The following is a 20,284-nucleotide window of genomic DNA, read 5'->3' as shown; positions in this document are numbered from 1 at the left end:
TTGTTATAGTGTTCTTAGGTCAACGAACCAAGTAACTGATGTTGGATAAGGTGATTACTGGTCTAATATAAACCTACCATAAAGCTGACCTTGGAGTGACGCAAAGCACACTGGTCTTCAGGATACAGGAAGATCTGGGTTAGGAGACTCACGTCTCTCATTAACTCAGGCGGGTTAAAAGCTCTGACTCAGTTTCCACTTCTGTAAAATGAGAGTACTCAGCCACCTCAAAGGTCTCCTTCCAGCTTCAGTATTCTGTGGAGACTCGATTTATCGGGTCAGCCAACAGAAGAGTCTTCCCACTCAGCATAAAGTGTTGTTTCCCTTTTCTGACTCTTTCATTTACCAACATATTAGGCAAGGATTCCTAAAAGGATGATCCTTCCAAACACCATGGCTCATGGGAGTTGGGAACTGTAAAGACGGTTGGTGCTTTTTTATATTAATGCTTGGGACTCTGAATGGGCAAGAGGTTAAACTAAACTGTGAAGTTTGGAAATGGTTATCTCCCTATCAGGGCATGTAGGCAGTCTGGAGATGGCATAGAGTATGTGGAAGACAAGATATTTTCCTCCCAAATGTTGCTTCTCCCCAATTAACAGGATAAAAAGTAAGATTTTTTTTCTACAATGCTATTGGCAGCATAGTCCGGAATCTCTGAACAAGTTGTAAGCAAAGCTGAAAAAGTGTTAACTGTTTAATCTTGGCTCCTAGAATAGGAGAGTTGAATTACCAGGCTCATTCCGCTGAAATGGCTCTTGGCAAACCACAGTGGGTCCAAGTACCGCAGCCAAAGAGCTCTGGCTGTGGGAGCTGTGACCCTACCTGCTACCTGCCCCTTAACAACCGCCTCTTCGGAGCCTCAAAGGTGTGTTCTAAACTAACTCCAAAGCACAGGTCATGGGAACCGACAGGTGAAAACCAGGAAAAATCTACTGAGCTAGGATTTGAAAGTTATCAAAACTTTTTTGTAAAGTTATTTTTATATATTGCCCATTACAATCATATCACACTTTAACTGTACATACCAATAGCTAGCGTGTCCTGGAGTCAGGATTGGAACCTAGTTCTGAGTGACCACCGAACTTCCACTTCTTCCAAGAACACTGAGTGTAGCGTTGAAAGATTTAGGTAAAACCTTGCCTCTGCCCCTTCCTGCTATATGACCTTAGATGACTTATACCTTCTGCCCTTAACGGTAAAGTGAGAAAAAAATCCTTATTGCTTATAACATGTGAAAGTGTGTGTGAATCTAAAGAACACTAGTGTGGCCATTCTAACCTTGTTCAGATAATGAAACAAATGAAAAACATGGTGTTCCTCTCTGAATCCTACATTTAGTATCTTAAACCTGAAATGTACTGTAAGCTACATCCGATATGGTACATTAGAGTCTACACAGAAGTAACAGAACACAAAGTTTTTAAAAATGGGAAATTCCTACAAGGCGGGACTAGTCTCATGCCCCTCCCCCTGCTTGGAGGGCATATCTCCTTCACTCAACATTCCCACCTCGGGACAGGGAGGCCGTGGCCTTTGCAGCAGAGGTTGAGCTGCCCCAGAAGATGAGATGTTGAGAAAGCAGTGCCTCTCCCCTTGGCCGCTGGGGTGGACCAGGTTGCTCTTGTGTTGGAAAGAAAAGGTGATTTTCACACAAGACTCACCTCTCAGTTGAGTAAGCCCCACAGGGTTCAGCAGAACTCCACCCACTGGGATGGTGGAAAGCCACACTGGCCAAGCCCACATCATGGCTAAGGTTCAGTCCTGGCCAGTAAAGGAAAGGGAACACGAACGCTTGAGCACGAAACATACCTCAGCCTGCTGAGCTGCAGTTCTGCTGGACTGTAGCTTCTCTCTCCCCTCCCTGAGCCCTCCACACGCTCTCTCTCACACACACACAGCCCCATCTGCTGGGGGCTGACCCCCTTTCTGGCCTCAGAAGCCTCAGGCAAGCGTAGGGTGTGGGCACACCAGTTGGCTGGTGCTGGGCCCGCTTGAAGGCATCGCAGACGTTTGGTCCGTGTGTCTTTCTCAGGGGTTTGGTCACGAAGGATGGCCTCTTCCCACTCGAAGGATGCAGGGACAGCATACCATGTCTTGTCACCGGGTCCTCTCCCTCTCCCTGGGCAGCTTGCCCAGGCTTACCCTCTCAGTGAACCCTCGCTGCCCTCAAGGACAACAGCAGGGTCTCAGCCAGAAAGCCTGAGTGGGGGCACCGGCAGGAGTCCCAGAACAGGGCCCTGAGGCAGGAGGAGCTTTCCCGGATGGTGCAGTCCTGAAGGCCATGTGCCAGTCAGCCAGGCCTACTCTGTCCTCGCCTCCCCCCATCTCATACATGTTCTAACCAGGAGAACCAGGACAGCACATGGGCAGCTCAGGTGGTGGATAGAGACCTCAGATGTCCTCTTGCAGCAAGAGTCTGTATATGTTGTAGTTATTTTCTATCTTACATGTCCTCGAATGTTTATATTTCAATAAACTTCAACCTCTTCTCTCTCTCACATATACACACAAATGGGAAAAAGATTTAAAACCTTACACAATTTTAAACAAGTGTTGGTGAAGACGTGGAGAAAAAGGAACTCTCATACACTGTTGGTGGGAATATAAATTGGTGCAGCCACTACGGAAAACTGTATGGAGATTCCTCAGAATAATTTAGAACTATCATATGATCCAACTATCCCACTTTTGGTATTTATCCAATGAATATGAAAACAGTAATTTAAAAAGATACATGCACGCCCATGTTCACAATAGCCAAGATATGAAAACAACCTAGAAGCCCATCTGATGAATGGATAAAGATGTGGTACATATATACAATGGGCTACTACTCAACCATAAAAAAGAATATCTTGCCATTTGCAGCAACATGGATAAACCTTGAGGGTATCATGCTAAGTGAATAAGTCAAATGGAAAAAGACAAATACCATATGATTTCACTCATGTGAAATGTAAAAAGCAAAACAAATGAGCAAACCAAACAAAAACAAACATGTAGATACAGAGAACGGAGCAGTGGCTACCAGAGGGGTAGGGGTGGGAGGGAGGGTGAAATGGCTAAAGAGGATCAACTGTATGGTGACGGATGGAAACTAAATTTTTGGTGATGAGCACACTGTAGAGTATACAGAAGTAGAAACACAAGGTTGTACACATGAAGCATAAACAAATGTTACCTCAATAAAAAATAAAACACAACTCCCCCAAAAACCTTACACAATTTCAATAATAATGGTCTAACATTAGAACACCATTAATCTATGGGAGCAGAGCTCAAAAAACAACATGCTATAAAAAGCAGGCTGTCTCTACTGCTATACAAATGTGCACGCAGCCTTAAAAATATCTGTCATCAAGTGACATCCTAAACGCAACTTGAAATAGACTCAGGAGACTAGCAAAGCCTTTTATATAATCAGTACCCATTACTTCAAGATCAATTATTATCGTACAATGGAAATGCAGGACTGGTGCAGCCTGCTGAAAGCCAACTTCAGTGAAGCTAACCCTCAAATATCATTTGTATTAGTTTGAGCAAAAGGTGAGCTGCTAACCAGAAAGCAATAATATGGCTTAAACCGTAAAGACATTGATTCCTCTTTCACATAACAGTTCAGCACTCCATGTGGTCACACAGGGATCCAGGCACCTTCTATCCTGTGGCTCTGCAACAATTCAAGGCTGGGTTGCTATTCCTATTACTTTAGGGAAGGGATAAGAGAGAGCATGAAGGAGGTACATCCACTGTCCTAAGGGTCCCAGCCCAGAAGTAGCAGCACTTCCACTCAAATTCCACAGGAGAGAACTTAGTCACCTGATCACAACTGTGACAAGAGGGACACAGCAAATATAGTCCTAATTAGGCTGTCATGTGACTCAATTTCAATTCCATTACCACGGAAAAAGGGAAGAATAGATTCTGCTAACCATACCTTAGTTTTACTAGCTGCCCCCACCCCACCACTTTTTTCTTTTTTACTGAATTGGGTACCATCAGTGCTCTCAAGAGAACTGGCAAGAAGGAGATGCTAACCCACAAACCTTGGTCTAACAAGCAGAATGTGGCCATTACTCACTGGAGGTGCCGGTGCCAGCCTGAGCAGTGTGACAGACATTATGCCGCTTGGGTGGCTGGCTGCCCAAAACACTGAATATTGTCCACCATGAATATTTCAGGGATGACCAGATCACCATCTCCAAAGTTGTTGCCAAAAAACTGTCAGCGTTTTCCTAGGAGTTTAGGATCCCTCGTGGGAAAAAGTGTGAAATGAAGCTGAAACCACTATACAATATTTTGGCATTGTAGCACAGTCCTTTCTTAAGGGGATCTGCCCTCCCTTTCCTTCATGAGGTTCTGGGTCTGTGAATTGGCTCAGGGCTGGGGGGCTGTGAGAAATCAACATTTTTGGCAAGAATAAATACAAAGGTAATTATTTTAAAATCTTATTCTTAAGTAGGAGATTTTGGATTCAAAGTCCTTCATATTCTGCTCTCAACCTACCTTTTCCTACATTCGTCCCCTATTGTCTTCCCCAACCTGAACTTCTAATACTTTTCCTTCTCTCCCTGAATAAGTCCTATTTCTCCAAGACCCAGGGGATCAAATGCCACTTCCTTTGTGAAGCATCAAAAACTAGGAGGACCTACAACGTTCCAAACTATGCTAGGAACTGGGGTCACAGAGACAATGTGGTTCCTGTCCTCCAGAGGTTACTATAAAGACAGAGGATTTTAATTCTGTAATTCTCTGAAACTCAGATTCCTAATTACACAATTATTGAGCACTACTGTACACTCAATCTTATCTCGCTTAACTGCTTTCTCAGATATGGAGACTCCCCAAGTCACCAAAGTTAATAGCTTCTCAAACTCCCTCCATCCTGCTGCTGAGTCAGGGGCAATCTTGCTGTAGAGAGTAATAAAAATCTACATTTAAGCAAAACACTCTAAGCCTGTTAAGAAAAAAAAAAAAAAAAAAGACAATCTAATTATTTAAACCCAGTTGCTTTATTTTGCACTTTTAAAATTCACAAAAAGCTTCACAATATCTGCTCTTCCCCTGTTGATCATCAAGGCTTAATGGTGAGACAGTGAAACCTTTATCACAGGAATTGGGCATACTCAAAAACAATGGATCATTTACAAACAAATTTCTTTAATCAAGAACATTTTGCAACATACATACTCTGGCACTATCTGAATTCATCTATGTTAAAATAAGACTTTAAAAAGCTTTAAAAATAAAACAGATTTAACACTGACAAGCCTACCAGAATAATGCTGATGGCAAGCTATAAATAGCTTTAAATGTTGAATGTACTTTGGGGAAAGGGGAAAAGGAATTATCTGTTGAACCTATATTTAAATGCATCTGTGAGTAAAACTTCTCTAGTTTAATGAATTTCAACAAAGTGAACAACTCCTTTGCCTCAAGGTAGTTGAGTCTCAAGTTTTATTTTTATTTATTTATTTTTTTGCGGTACGCGGGCCTCTCACTGCTGTGGCCTCTCCCATCGCGGAGCACAGGCTCTGGACGCGCAGGCTCAACGGCCATGGCTCACGGGCCCAGCCGCTCCGCGGCATGTGGGATCTTCCCGGACCGGGGCACGAACCCGTGTCCCCTGCATTGGCAGGCAGACTCTCAACCACTGCGCCACCAGGGAAGCCCTCAAGTTTTATTTTTAAACTTGTGACATCTTGACTTAAGGAAATGAATCCTGGAATTAGAATATTTAAGAAGAAAAACATTGGCGCAAGAGAGAAACAAGACTACTTTCTTAGTCTTTCTAACGTGGATAACAGATAAAACCACTGTTCACATTAGGGAAGAATAGCAAAGATGATATGCAGGGTTTAGTTCTGGCTTATGTACAATATCTAAATTCAAGGTGGTCTCATACAGGAAATTTAATAATTGTTGCCTTCAATTAGTTTTTTAATTTGTGGAATGGCATAATACATATTTTGAGGCATGCATTACAGGATCCACTACAATTATTTACACTGCTATTTTCACTTTTAATATAATTTTTATCTACTCTGGGGTAGCTCTCTGGATATAATCAATAGAGGCCACTAAAAATAATGCCAGAATTCAAGTGAGAAGAGAGTGGAAATGGAAAGAGGATGGGAGGATAATGAAATTGGGTAGCAATAACAAACATTTTTAAAGGTTTCCGAACACATGCCATGAAATTACATATTTTGGCTAAATGCCACTGGGCAGCTGGAAGTGATCAGGAAATGAGTGGAATATCCTAATTGTCCCAGTTAGATTCTTAACTAACCCGTGATTTGGATGGCTCACTCATGAAGGACTGTTTACATAGGCTGCTTGGTGAAGGGTAGTTGTGCTAGGCTTACAGCCTACTCTGCTTTGTTTCGTTCAAGAACACTTTTAGAGGGCTATGCACCCCTAAAAAGGGCAGCAGAACAATCAATCTGTTAGACTACAAACAGAGATTAACAAAGGCATAATCTGTAAATGGCTTAATTATGGATATGTCATCAATCACCTTCTTTCTTGAGATGGGGAATATGGGCCTATGGAAAAAATGAAACTCCACTACTCCCCCATGTTGTAAATTTTTCTCTTCTGGTTAGAAAGTTTTAAAGAAATCTCAACTTTAAAATAGGCCTCATCTTTCATCTTGAATTGCCCCTTCTCTTAGTCTTATATATGATATTGTTTAAAACTCACACATCAGTGAGACTAGTCAGGAGTTTCAGGACCATTTTAATAGAAGACACTGAGTTTATTTACTTGGAAAACAGGATTTTATTATGGGGTGACTTTTAGAGATTTAAGTGCTCTGTTTTATCACAATGAGAATTATCCTCAAAGCAAATATTCTCTAAGATAACAAAGTATTCAGTTTACTTGGGTAATATACTTAAACATATTAAAAGTTACAAAGCCTAAGATAAGCAAGCAACAAGTCAATAAAATCACCTCAGGATTCTAACATCTTCACATGGTGTCACTGACTATGAAATGCAAAAAGACTATAAATGTTTAAGTGGAACGGTCTCTAACCTATACATTACACTAGTGTGACCAAACAAATGATCGCATAACTAAGGAAGACTACAGGACATGAGTAAGTGCAGAAAGCTGCTCTCCAGGACTGCATTTTCAAGAAAGCTTGAAAAATTAACTGACCCATCACTTTAGGAGGGAAAAAAAGATAAGTATGGATTAGGAAGCTCTACATGTAGATAAAAAAAAATTCTAATTAAAATATCTTAGACTATTTTAGATGTTTATTTGATATTGGAAATACGGTCACTATCATAAAGTATTTCTCTTCATCACAAAAATTCCATATATTAAGGATTTACACAATCCAGGGGGGGAAAAATCTAGAAACTTTTTTTTTGCCTGAGCAAGTAATCTAAAAAGGCTCTCCAAAATCTTGACTAGAGGTATCATACTCTGCAATAAAATGCTTGAGTTCTTCAACACACCGCTCACCTATTTCATGTAAATTCTGTCTCAATGCAAACTGTATAGACTTTTCTAATGAAGGATCTTTTTCAATCAGCATTTTCACAACCATCCCAAAAGTTTCACAGTCTTGTCGGTAAACCTAGAAAGATGAAATACATTGTGGTTAGCTAAGAATAATTAGCCAAACATTGAGCTGATTCAGCTGGCAGAACTATGGTGCTAAAAATCTAAAAGGGAGACACAATACTGCTGAACCTCTCTTGGCTATGAGTATACACTACTGCCAAAGGCCATTTAAACCTCTATCTCTGAGATTTGCTGACAAGTTGAATGAGTAGAAAAGCACTGATACACCACATCACTGACTATAGAAATCTGGCATGGCATTTGTCAAGCATAAGGCAGTCTACTAACAGGACATCAGACCAGAAACGAGAAGAACTGAAAACAAATGCCAGCTAGGTAAGGCACGTTGATGGCTTTATTCTTTACTTGTTTGGAAGAAGTAAGTTACCAAGCCCCGAACTTCAGATTATTTGTTTGAATCATGACCAGATGACAAATTTAAAATTGTTTAGTATACAAAAAACAACTATAAGAAGGCTGAAAGTATTTATTTGAAACAAGCTTTTCAAGTTATAAATATTTAACCATAATTAAAATCACCAAGGCAGAGTTAAGATCAAAGCAGTATGTTATACACGTACATGTTCATGCATGCATGTGTGTACACATATACGTATATATGGATACACACATGTATACATGTGTATATATGTATATATTTTTTCCACCTCAATGTATATATACATTATACTATTTTACTTCAATATGTATATATAATTTTTATCAATGGCAATTAGGTATTATTTCCTGTCCAAAAATTGCTAAATTTTCTCCAGACTAAATGTTATTTCTTCAGTTTACAGTCACAAAATGCATTTTAGATTTCTATGCTATTTTTCATACTCTGCAATTCATGTATTTAAAGAAATATTACAGTTAAGTCTCCCTGAAAATTAAGTGAAATACAAATTGTCTGATTTAAAAGAACTGTCACATTAATTTTAACTTTTCCAAATTTAACAAAAACAATCAACATAACATGTTTATTCTCTGAAAAAGGATTTTATTCATTTTCTAAAACCTTAGAAAGAAGTAATTTGAGACACTGCTTCGCTTATGATAGTTTTCATTCCTCAAATGATCACTGCTAGTTGTGGTGGTTGCTGCGAATATTTTTTAAATGTCTGCAAGATTGTTTTTATCCTTTAAAATAGCTATTTAAAGAAGAATATTTATTTTTGACTATCAGTACTAGGTTGCTAAATTATTCTAAATTCACTTCTTTGCTCTTGAAAACTATTCACAAGCCCCAAATTAAAGAGTTTTTCAAATGACCTAGAAATTAAAATATATAAAACCCTCAGCTGCCTTCTCCATCTCAGCACTAACACACACACACACACACACACACACACACACACACACACTCACACACCCCTTTTTCTAAATAGTGATGAAATTTACTAATAGCCATTAAGTTTAATCCAACTATTTAAACCAAACATTTATTCCAGTTTATCTTAAGGTTTACATGACCCAGAACTGATATTACTAACTACTCTAATAAACCAACTTAGGAAACAGTATACCATTCACATGATATTACATAGGCTGTCAAGGCAATAGAGCACAGGAACTGGCCTAACAAACACAGAGTACCTAAACTAATGAAGCCAATGCAGTCCCCATGGGGGAAGGTAAATTCCTTACCAAACCAGTCAAGCCACATAATAACAGCATTCTAACACCAACCACAGGCCTCAGAAGACCACTTTGTGGGTGGCCTAAATTTTATAGGCTTCTTTATAGCAGATGTAACTAGATGAGGATAAGGTTACACTGTGAATTAACCTGCAAACTCTTTAATGTAAATCTGCTGTTTTACCTAAACTGTAACTCTTTGTTTAGCATATTTACAGAACATAAATGTACTACAAATTTGCATATCAAAAGTAAAACCATATTAAAATGTGTTCATACATTTAAACTGCAAACTACTGTCACTCTGGAGACAAGATAATACAAGCATTTAAAGGTTCTGTTTTATTTTTTAATTGTAAATCCTTTTTGAATTATTCACTGAAATAGACAAATTTTTGTACATTAGTTGACAAGAACAACTAGAACTGCCCAAAGCAATGTAATTCTCTACTACAGGGTAGATTTTCTAAAAAGACTGCTTAAAATGCAATGGTTGGGCATTAGACAGGAAATAATCAGTTTTTTGTTAAAGGAAGAACCTCACCCTCCAAACTTTTATAAATAAAATTCACAACGGTCAGAAACATATTTCCGAAATCTGTTCCACAGTAAACTCAATCCCAAACAGGAAGGGTGTAGTTATCTGTGGAAGAGTTTGTTTGCTTATGGTCCCAAGCTGGAAATGCATTAATAATCTTCAGATCTGATATCTACAGGCCACACAGGAAGATTTTTTGTTGTTGCATTTTCCCTTGATTGGACCTCATCAAAATGGGAAACATGTTAAAGTTTGGGTGGGGCTCACATACACTGCATAGAAACATAGTTAAGTTTGCCAGCATAATGAAAACACTATCCAAATGTGCTTTCACACAGTCCCTTATTATAGTAGTCTGTGTTAATACTTGAATTCTCATAAAGTGCTTCTAGGAATAAAGGGATATGATAAAATAAACTACCAAGGCTTTTTACTATTAATTATGCTGTCTAGTGACTGAAAGAAGAATATCTGGCAAAACAAACTACATACTTATAATGACATAAAATTCCTCTAAAATGTATATATCATTGTAGACCTTACCTCTGTTCCCACAAAAAAAGAAAACAAAATAGGCAAAATGAGTTGTTAGAATTTTCATTTCAGACAAACCATCTTTAGCATATATATTACAGCTCCATAAGAGTAGTTCGGTGGAATGATAGAGATAACAGAGCCATTAGCCACAGGAAGCTACTTAAATTTAGGTAAATATGCATATACTTATCTTAATATTTAATTTATAATTTATATTAATATTAGAAGGTTCATGGATAAACTGCAAAAGTCAGACATGCACACAGCCTTAAAAGACTGAGGAATCAAAAACAATGGTTTTTCTCTATTGTTGATACCTCAACATTCCATATAATTTCCTTTATCTGAACTAATTTGGTTCAAATCCTATGTGTCCTATTTCAGGAGAGTCACATCCTAATGGGAAAGGTAAACACAGACAAGTAAAACACAGCACAAAGGAGATAACTAGATGTGGAAGGTGACAGGGAAGCTAGAAAGACTGAGTTCAAATCCTGACTCTACTACTGTGGTGGGCTGAATAATGTTCTCCACCCCCACCCCAACCCCAAGATGTCCATATCCTAATGCCTGGAACCTACGAATATGTTACCTTGCACGGTACAAGAGACTTTGCAGATATGTTTATGTCAAGGATTTGAGAAAGGGAGATTATCCTGGATTATCCAGGTGAATAAAATATAATCACAAAAGTCCTTAAAAAGAAACGCAGAAAAAGATAGGAAATTGATCACAGAAATAGAGGTTGAGCAATAACCTTTAAAGATGGAGGAGGGAGCTACCAGCCAAAGAGTACACGCAGCCTCCAGAAACTGAAAAAGGCCAGCAAAGAGATTCTCCCCTAGAGCCTCCAGAGTAAGTACGGCCCTTGCAGACACACTCTTGGACTTTACACATTCTTCTTAAGCTCACATGGAACGTGCACCAAGATACACCACATTCCAGGCCATAAAACACGCCTTAGCAAATTTAAAAGAACAGAAATCATACAAAGTATACTCTCAGACCACAGTGGAATTAAGTTAGAAATCAAAAGAAAGAGAGCTAGAAAAATCCCAAGATACTTGGAGATTAAACAACATACTTCTAAATAACACCCAGATCAAAGAGGTCTCATCAGAAATTTTAAAATATTTTGAACTAAATGAAAATACAACTTACCAAAATTTGTGAGATGCAGCAAAAGCAGTGCTTAGAGATAAGTTTATAGCATTAAATGAGTATGTTAGAAAAGAAGATAGGGCTTCCCTGGTGGCGTAGTGGTTGGGGGTCCGCCTGCCCATGCGGGGGGCGCGGGTTCGTGCCCCGGTCCGGGAAGGTCCCGCGTGCCACGGAGCGGCTGGGACCGTGGGCCGTGGCCACTGGGCCTGCGCGTCCAGGGCCTGTGCTCCATGGCGGGAGAGGCCCGCGTACCGCCAAAAAAAAAAAAGAAAAGAAGATATAAAATAAACAATGTAATAAGCTAGGATTCTAGGGAAAAAAGAGCAAATTAAATGCAAAGTAAGTAGAAGAAAATAATAAAAATCTGAGAAATCAATGAAATTGAGAAAAGAAAACTAGAAAATCAATAAAACCAAAAGGTGGTTCTTTAAAAAGATGAATAAAATTGATAAACCTCCAGCCAGGCTAACCAAGACAAAAAGAGAGAAGACACAAATTATTAATATCAAAATTGAAATAGGGGTCACCACTACTGACCTCCCAGGCATTTATAATAAAGGAATATTATGACAACTCTATGTGCACTAATTTGATAAATCAGATGAAATGAACCAATTCCTTGAAAGATACAGTCTAGCAAAACTCAAACAAGGAAAAATAGATAATATAAATAGGCCTATATCTATGAAAGAAATTGAATTAACAATTAATAACATACCAAAACAGAAAGCACTAGGCCCAAGTGGTTTCATTGGTAAATTCTACCAAACATTTAAAGAAAAAATGATACCAATTCTTCACAATCACTTCTAGTAAACAGAAGCAGAGGGAACATTTCCTACTGTTCTATGAGGTCAGCATCACCTTATTACCAAAACTAGACAAAGACATTACAAGGAAGAAAAATTACACACCTGTATCTCTCATGAACACAGATGCCAAAAAATTCTGAAATCTAAAATACAATAAAAAGAATTATACATCACAGTCAAGTGGTATTTACTGCAGGTATGCAAGGTTGGTTCAACATTTAAAAATCAGTTAATGCCATCCATCACATCAATGTGCTAGAAAAGAAAAATCACATGATCATATCAATAGACGCAGAAAAGCATTTGAAAAATATCCAACACTCATTCACAACAAAAAGTCTCTGGCAAACTAGGAATAGAGGAGAACTTCCTCAACTTGATAAAAAATATCTACAATAACCCTACTGCTAAATCATGGTGAGAAAGTAGATGCTTTCCTCCCAAGACAGGAAACAAGACAAGTATATCCCCTTTTACAACTCCTATTCAACACCATACTGAACACAGATAATGCAGTAAGACAAGAAAAGGTATACCAGTGATGAAGGGAGAAATAAAACTCTCTTTGTTTGCAGATGACATGACTGTAGAAAATCCCAAAACTGACCAAAAAACTAGTGGAACTAATAAGTGATTAGAGCAAGGTTGCAGGATACAAGGTTAATATACAAAAGTCAACTGCTTTCCTAGATAATAGAAATGAACAACTGTAATTTGAAATTAAAAACAAAACACAGCACCAAAAAAACTAAGTATAGTATAAATCTAACAAAATAGATACAAGATCTATATGAGAAAAACTATAAAATACTGATGAAATAAATCAAAGAAGATATAAATACCAGCATACCTCATTTTATTGCACTTTGCTTTATTGCACTTTACAGTGCCTGCAGTGTTTTTTACAAATTGAAGACTTGTGGCAACCTTGCATCAAGCAAGCCTACTGGCACCATTTTCCAACAGCATTTGTTCACTTTGTGTTTCTGTGTCACATTTTGGTAATTCATGCCATACCTCAAATGCTTCACCAGCAAAAAGATTATGGCTCACTGAAGGCTAGCATTTTTTAGCAATAAAGTATTTTTTTAATAAGGTATGTATATTGTTTTTTTAGACATATTGCTATTACACCCTTAACAGACTATAGTATAGTATAAACATAACTTTTATATGCATCGGGAAACCAAAAAATTCATGTGACTTGCTTTATTGTGATATTTTCTTTATTAAGGTGGCCTGAAACTGAACCTGCAGTATCTCCTAGGTATGTCTGTAAATGGAGATATAGTCCATGTCCATGGATAAGAAAATTCAGTATTGTTAAGAAATCAGTTCTTCCCAACTTGATCTATAAATTCAACACAGTCACAACAAAAATTCCAGCAAGTAATTTTGTAGATATTGACAAACTGATTCTAAAGTTTATACGGAAAGGTAAAAGACCCCAGAAGAGTCGACATAATACTGAAGAAAAAGAACAAAGTCAGAGACCTGACACTCAACTTACTATAAAGCCACAGTAATCAAGACTGTATGGTATTTTCAAGAGAACAAAGAGATCAGTTGTACAGAATAAATAGCCCAGAAATACATTCATACAGTTGAACAGTCAACTGATCTTTGACAAAGGAGCAAAGGCAATTCAATGAAGAAAGAATAGTCTTCAACAGATGGTGCTGGAAGAACTGATCATCCATGTGCAAAATCTAGACAGAGATGAACTCAGAATGGATCATAGACCTAAATGTAAAATACAAAACTGTAATACTTTTAGAAGATAACAGAGGAAAAAATATAGGTGACAACACCAAAAGCATGTCCCAAGAAAAAAAAAAATTGGATTTCATTAAAATTAAAAACATCTCCTCTGGGAAAGACAATGTTAAGAGAACAAACAGACAAGCTACACACTAGGAGAAAAATCTTTGCAAAGCATATATCCGACAAAGCACTAGTATCCAAAATATACAAAGAATTCTTAAAACTCAAAAACAAGCTCAGTTTAATAAATGGGCAAAATATCTGAACAGACACCTCACCAATGAAAACATTTAGATAGCAAATAAGCAAATGAAAACATGTTCAACATCATATGTCATTAAGGGTATTGAGTGTTAAAACAGTAATGAAATGAGATACCACTACACACCTATTAGAATTGTTAAAATCCAAAACAATGACAACCCCAATTTCTGGTGAGAATGCAAGCAATAGGAACTCTCATTCGTTGCTGGTGGGAATGCAAAATGATACAGGCCACTTTGGCAGACTACTGAGAAGAATCACACAAATGAAAAAAAGAGGGGAAACGTTAGGTACCCTCTGTACCTTAGTTTCAGTATCTACAGACCTAACTACGCTGTTGTAAGGACTGAGATAATAAACAGCACTCAGTATAGTGCCTGCTCTGTAGGAAGCATTTAATATATGTTAAAGATAGTGATGCTGATGACGGAAAGAGGAAAAACACTCTTCTGACTTTGCCTAGAGAAGGGAGTAATAGAAAATGATATTGTAACTTCTTTTTAATGTTTAACATCTAATTATATTTCTAACATCAAAGACTACAGTTAAAATTTTATCATTAATGCTTTTATTTTGGTTTTAGTTTTATCTCAAGTCCTTTGCTTTCTGCTGACAGTAATCATATGCACATTGAAAAAAAAAATCAATGTGAAGACCACATTTCCCATCTCAAGAGCTGATTAAACATGAGGAGTTCTCACTAAGAAAACATGGAGGAGGAAAAGGAAATAGCATTTTGGGGAAACTCAATTGGCTTGGCGTAGTTAAAGCATGTTAACCTCAAAGTAGGTCATGAAGAGCTTTCTTTCAAGGAGTTGAGGTCTTTCAAGATCTCAACTTATACATTAACAATTAGCAAATGAGTAAAAAGCTACAAGCAGGAAGTGGATCCTTTTGATGTATCAGGGAGATAATGGTTAGGAATCAATGAAATGGGTTCCTGAGAACCAGAACTATGAATGCCACATGATGTGTTAAAGAAAGAGGCTTAATTCAGAGTAATTAAGAAGCAATATGGATATGATAATATCAAAAAAGCAACCCAATCCAAAAATGTGCAGAAGACCTAAACAGACATTTGTCCAAAGAAGATATACAGATTGCCAACAAACACATGAAAGGATGCTCAACATCACTAGAGAAATGCAAATCAAAACTACAATCAGGTATCACGTCACACCAGTCAGAATGGCCATCATCAAAATATCTACAAACAATAAATGCTGGAGAGGGTGTGGAGAAAAGGGAACCCTCTTGCACTGGTGGTGGGAATGTAAATTGATACAGCCACTATGGAGAACAGTGTGGAGGTTCCTTAAAAAACTAAAAATAGAACTACCATATGACCCAGCAGTCCCACTACTGGGCATATACCCTGAGAAAACCATAATTCAAAAAGAGTCATGTACCACAATGTTCAGTGCATCACTATTTACAATAGCCAGGACATGGAAGCAACCTAAGTGTCCATCGACAGACGAATGGATAAAGAAGATGTGGCACATATATACAATGGAATATTACTCAGCCATAAAAAGAAATGAAATTGAGTTATTTGTAGTGAGGTGGATGGGCCTAGAGTCTATCATACAGAGTGAAGTAAGTCAGAAAGAGAAAAACAATTACCATATGCTAACACATATATATGGAATATATATTTAGAAAAAAAAAGGTTCTGAAGAACCTAGGGGCAGGACAGGAATAAAGACGCAGACTAGAGAATGGACTTGAGGGCACGAGGAGGGGGAAGGGTAAGCTGGGACGAAGTGAGAGAGTGGCATGGACATATATACACTACCAATTGTAAAATAAATAGCTAGTGGGAAGCAGTCACATAGCACAGGGAGATCAGCTCAGTGCTTTGTGACCACCTAGAGAGGTGGGATAGGGAGGGTGGGAGAGAGGTGCAAGAGGGAGGAGATATGAGGATATATGTATATGTATAGCCGATTCACTTTGTTATAAAGCAGAAACTAACACACCATTGTAAAGCAATTATACTCCAATAAAGAGGTTAAGGGCTTCCCTGGTGGCGCAGTGGTTGAGAGTCCGCCTGCCGATGCAGGGGACACGGGTTCGTGCCCCGATCTGGGAAGATCCCACATGCCGCGGAGCGGCTGGGCCCGTGAGCCATGGCCGCTGAGCTTGTGCATCCGGAGCCTGTGCTCCACAACGGGAGAGGCCACAAGAGTGAGAGGCCTTCGTACCGCAAAAAAAAAAAAAGGAGGTTAAAAAAAAAAGAATAATGGGTGGAAGGTTTTAATTTATTTCAAGGGGGAGGGTATTGGGAATGGGAGATAAGGTCAGTACCTAATATGTAATTGAGGCACCTATCAAAGGGAAGTTGAGTACTGAGTCTAGACTTTAAGAGAAAGAAACAGAGGAGGGAGGGAGGGGGAGAGAGAGATCATTTTCAGCACCAGTGCCAGCTGAGGCCATGGGAGTTCCTTGAAGAACGGGATAAGTTCTTTCCAGCTCCAGTATCTGATAAAGTAGATATTCAGTAAATGCTGAATGAATAGCTAAAGTCAGCTGAGAGAATGTGTAGCATAAGAACAAAAGACAGCCCAAAGTAGACATCTAAAAACGTCAATACCAACCCTAAAAGTGACAATAAGGAAGACTAAGAACCAGGAGAGAATGAAGGAGAAAGTTTGTAAAATAAGGACACAGTCAATCAAATGCCAGAGAAAGGTTTAAGAAGCTGACAAACAAAACATGTTCATCGGATGTGGAAATTAGGGAGTAGGTGGTTAACTGCAGAAGCAGTTTACTGGGCTGGTGGAGCTTATGGAGCTATGCTGCCCAATCCAGTAGCCACTAGCCATATGTGACTACTTAACTTTAAATCTTAATTAATTAAATCAAAAAGTCAGTTCCTCAGTTGCACTTCAGTGGCTTCCATATTGGGTAGTGCAAATACAAAACGTTTCCATCGTCAGAGAAAATTCTATTAAGCAGTGTTGTTATAGAAAATTGAGCAGTGAAAAAAGGGTGAAGTGACAAGTGTTGACCTGGTAAATTAATTAATATATATTTGCAACTATTTTACCATTAAAGTAGAAATAAAAGCTTTTACCACTTTTAAATAAGCACTGTGAAATATTAGTACCTGTGAAATATTCTATAATCTTTTGGTGAAATTCATATAAAAATGTAAGTTAAAAAAAGTAACTCCAATTGAGGCTTAATATACAAGGGAACATTCATAATGTCTAATGTGTTGATGAGGCTGGGAAAAAAGTGACAACATACTGATGTTAAATACTGGAGCAAACTTAAACCTTTTAATTTGGGTCTGTGGTAATGCAGAAGGTATCAAAACTATTGTCATCTATGTTGCTCCTTGTGCTATATTAATAGAAAAAGATATCTTTGAAACATCCTCCTCAAAGCTGCACTGGCTCTTAAAAATATAGCTCCTAAAAAGAACACTGATGGTTGCTAAGAAATGCGTTATGAATACATGGATTAGATCTCAACCGCCTACATTCAATATGTGGGTACAACTACTACAGCCACATAAAAAAGTAAGTCCAAAATTAATGATAAAGTAGTTAAATGCTGAAAAACCTTAGCAATTAATGTTTGTAGAATTCTCATCCATAAATACAGATCAGTTTATAAACTTACACAATTCAATCAAAGATTAATATTTAAATGGTTTTCGTTTTATCCTTTCCAGCTTATTGGTTCTTCCAATCTTAATATACTCAACAGACAAAAATAAAAGAAATAATTCCAAAGAGTCTACAAAATTTTTCGCTGATGCCAAAACCAGGGACCACTGAGATTAAATACAGGAACAAGACAAATCTCAAATTAACACTGAGCAAAAAAAGTTGCAAAGGAAATTAGAGATACCATTTATGCATGTGTTTAAAAGTTTATTTCGTTTAGGTATACATACATATAAACTAAAAATACATAAGAATGACAACCCTGAGAAGGGAGGGAGCCAGCAGGGATCTGCGAGGGGCTTTATCTACATCTGTAATATTTTATTTATTTAAAAAGAGGGGGGGAAAGCCACAAATATTAAACTCTAGTTAATGACATACATGAGGTATTTAGGTGTGAAGTGTACTGAGATGGGCAACATATGTTGACATGCACATAAAAGTAAGATGAATTAATGGATGAACAGAAGCATGGATAGATATGTCAAAGCAAATAAAACAAAATATTAATTAGAGAATCTAGGTGATCAGTATATGCGTTTGCACTGTATAATTCCTTATGCTTGGAATTTTTATAATAAAATACTAAAGGGAAAGAGAGATCTAAAGCAAAATAAGGCCTAATGATGGGTATATGGGTCTGGGCATCTCAGCTTACAAATGAAGATGGATCTCTGTTTTGCTTGGACTCTGGGTACTGAACTTTGCATCTTATCAAAGTGGGTTGAGAATTACAGATATTAATGAATCTGTAAATGCAGATATAAATTTGAATCACAGATAGCTGTGCCTGTCAACTAGAACTCACCTACTATGTGCAAGGCACTGGATTTAGTCAGTAATAGAGCAGACCCTGCCCAAGGAAATTAGATTCTAATAAAAAAGAGTAATATGTTTAAGATAACCATAAGGCAAGGTAAAATACAGAAATACCTCAGAGATATTGCGAGTTCAGTTCCAGGCCATCAAAATAAAGCAAATATCACATCCCATTAATTTTTTTGGCTTGCCAGTGCATATAAAAGTTATGTCAGATAACCTATGGACTAGGAGAAAACATTTGCAAACGATGCAACCAACAAGTGGTTAATTTCCAAAATACACAAACTGCTCATACAACTCAGTATCAAAAATCCCAATCAAAAAATGGGCAGAAGAGCTAAACAGACATTTCTCCAAAGAAAACGCACAGGCCAACAGGCACATGAAAAGATGCTCAATATTGCTAATTATTAGAGAAATGCAAATCAAAACTACAATGAAGTATCACCTCACACCAGTCAGAATGGCCATCATTAAAAAGTCTGCAAATAATACATGCTGAAGAGTATGCGGAGAAAAGGGAACCCTCTTTCACTGTTGCTGAGAATGTAAACTGGTATAGCCACAATGGAAAACAGTGTAGAGGTTCCTTAAAAAACTAAAATTAGAGCTACCATATGATCCAGCAATCCCATTCCTGGGGATATATCTGGAAAAGATGAAAACTCTAATTTGAAAAGATACATGCACCCCAATGTTCATAGCATCCCTATTTACAACAGCCAAGACATGGAAGCAACCTAAGTGTCCATCCAACAGATGAATGGATAAAGAAGATGTGGTATATATCTACAATGGAATACTACTAAGCCATAAAAAATACTGAAATATTGCCATTTGCAGCAACATGGATGGACCTAGAGATTATCCTACTGAGTGAAGTAAGTCAGACAGAGAAATACAGATATTATGTCACTTATATGTGGAATCTAAAAAATAATACAGACAAATTTATTTACAAAACAGAAACAGACTCACAGACATAGAAAACAAACTTATGGTTACCAAAGGGGAAGGGGGTGTGTGTGAGGGGATTAACAGATACACACCACCATATATAAAATAGATAAAACAATAAGGATTTACTATCTAGCATAGGGAACTACATTCAATATCTGGTAATAATCTATAATGGAAAAGAATCTGAAAAAAATATATATATAACTGAATCACTTTGCTGTATATCTGAAACTAATACAATATTGTAAATCAACTACACTTCAAAAAACGAGTAATTTTGGGACTTTCCTGGTGGCGCAGTGGTTAAGGATCCGCCTGCCAATGCAGGGGTCACCGGTTCCATCCCTGGTCAGGGAAGATCCCACATGTCTAGGAGCAACTTCTGAGCCTGTGCTCTAGAGCCTGCGAGCCACAACTACTGAAGCCCACGTGCCTAGAGCCTCTGCTCCACAACAAGAGAAGCCACCGCAATGAGAAGCACGCGCACCACAATGAAAAGCAGCCCCCATGCGCCGCGACTA

The 20,284-nt window shown here is 37.9% G+C and overlaps 1 protein-coding gene across 13 annotated transcripts in view; it reads right to left on the bottom strand.

The window, feature by feature from the left end:
• Nucleotides 1–2,063: 2,063 nt before the first annotated feature.
• The window catches only part of PPHLN1 (periphilin 1), a 144,189-nt gene continuing 125,968 nt past the window's right edge, over nt 2,064–20,284 (bottom strand). For 4 of the 13 annotated variants that reach the window (XM_089920554.1, XM_089920555.1, XM_022572432.2 and 1 more), the window contains one exon: nt 2,188–7,597. In XM_089920554.1, the coding sequence (XP_089776680.1) occupies nt 7,403–7,597 (195 nt within the window). In that variant the 3' untranslated portion in view covers nt 2,188–7,402. Of the gene's footprint in view, nt 7,598–12,375; nt 12,417–20,284 lie in introns of all 13 variants that reach the window. The other 9 variants (XM_089920550.1, XM_022572428.2, XM_022572442.2 and 6 more) reach the window with 7 other exon arrangements.

This window comes from Delphinapterus leucas, chromosome 11 (assembly GCF_059928025.1).
Source record: "Delphinapterus leucas isolate spDelLeu-1000000601 "Yukka" chromosome 11, BTC_Dleu_Yukka2, whole genome shotgun sequence".
Taxonomy (NCBI): Eukaryota; Metazoa; Chordata; class Mammalia; order Artiodactyla; family Monodontidae; genus Delphinapterus; species Delphinapterus leucas.
Note: the sequence above shows the minus strand (reverse complement) of the source record. Positions and strands in the feature narration are given on the sequence as shown.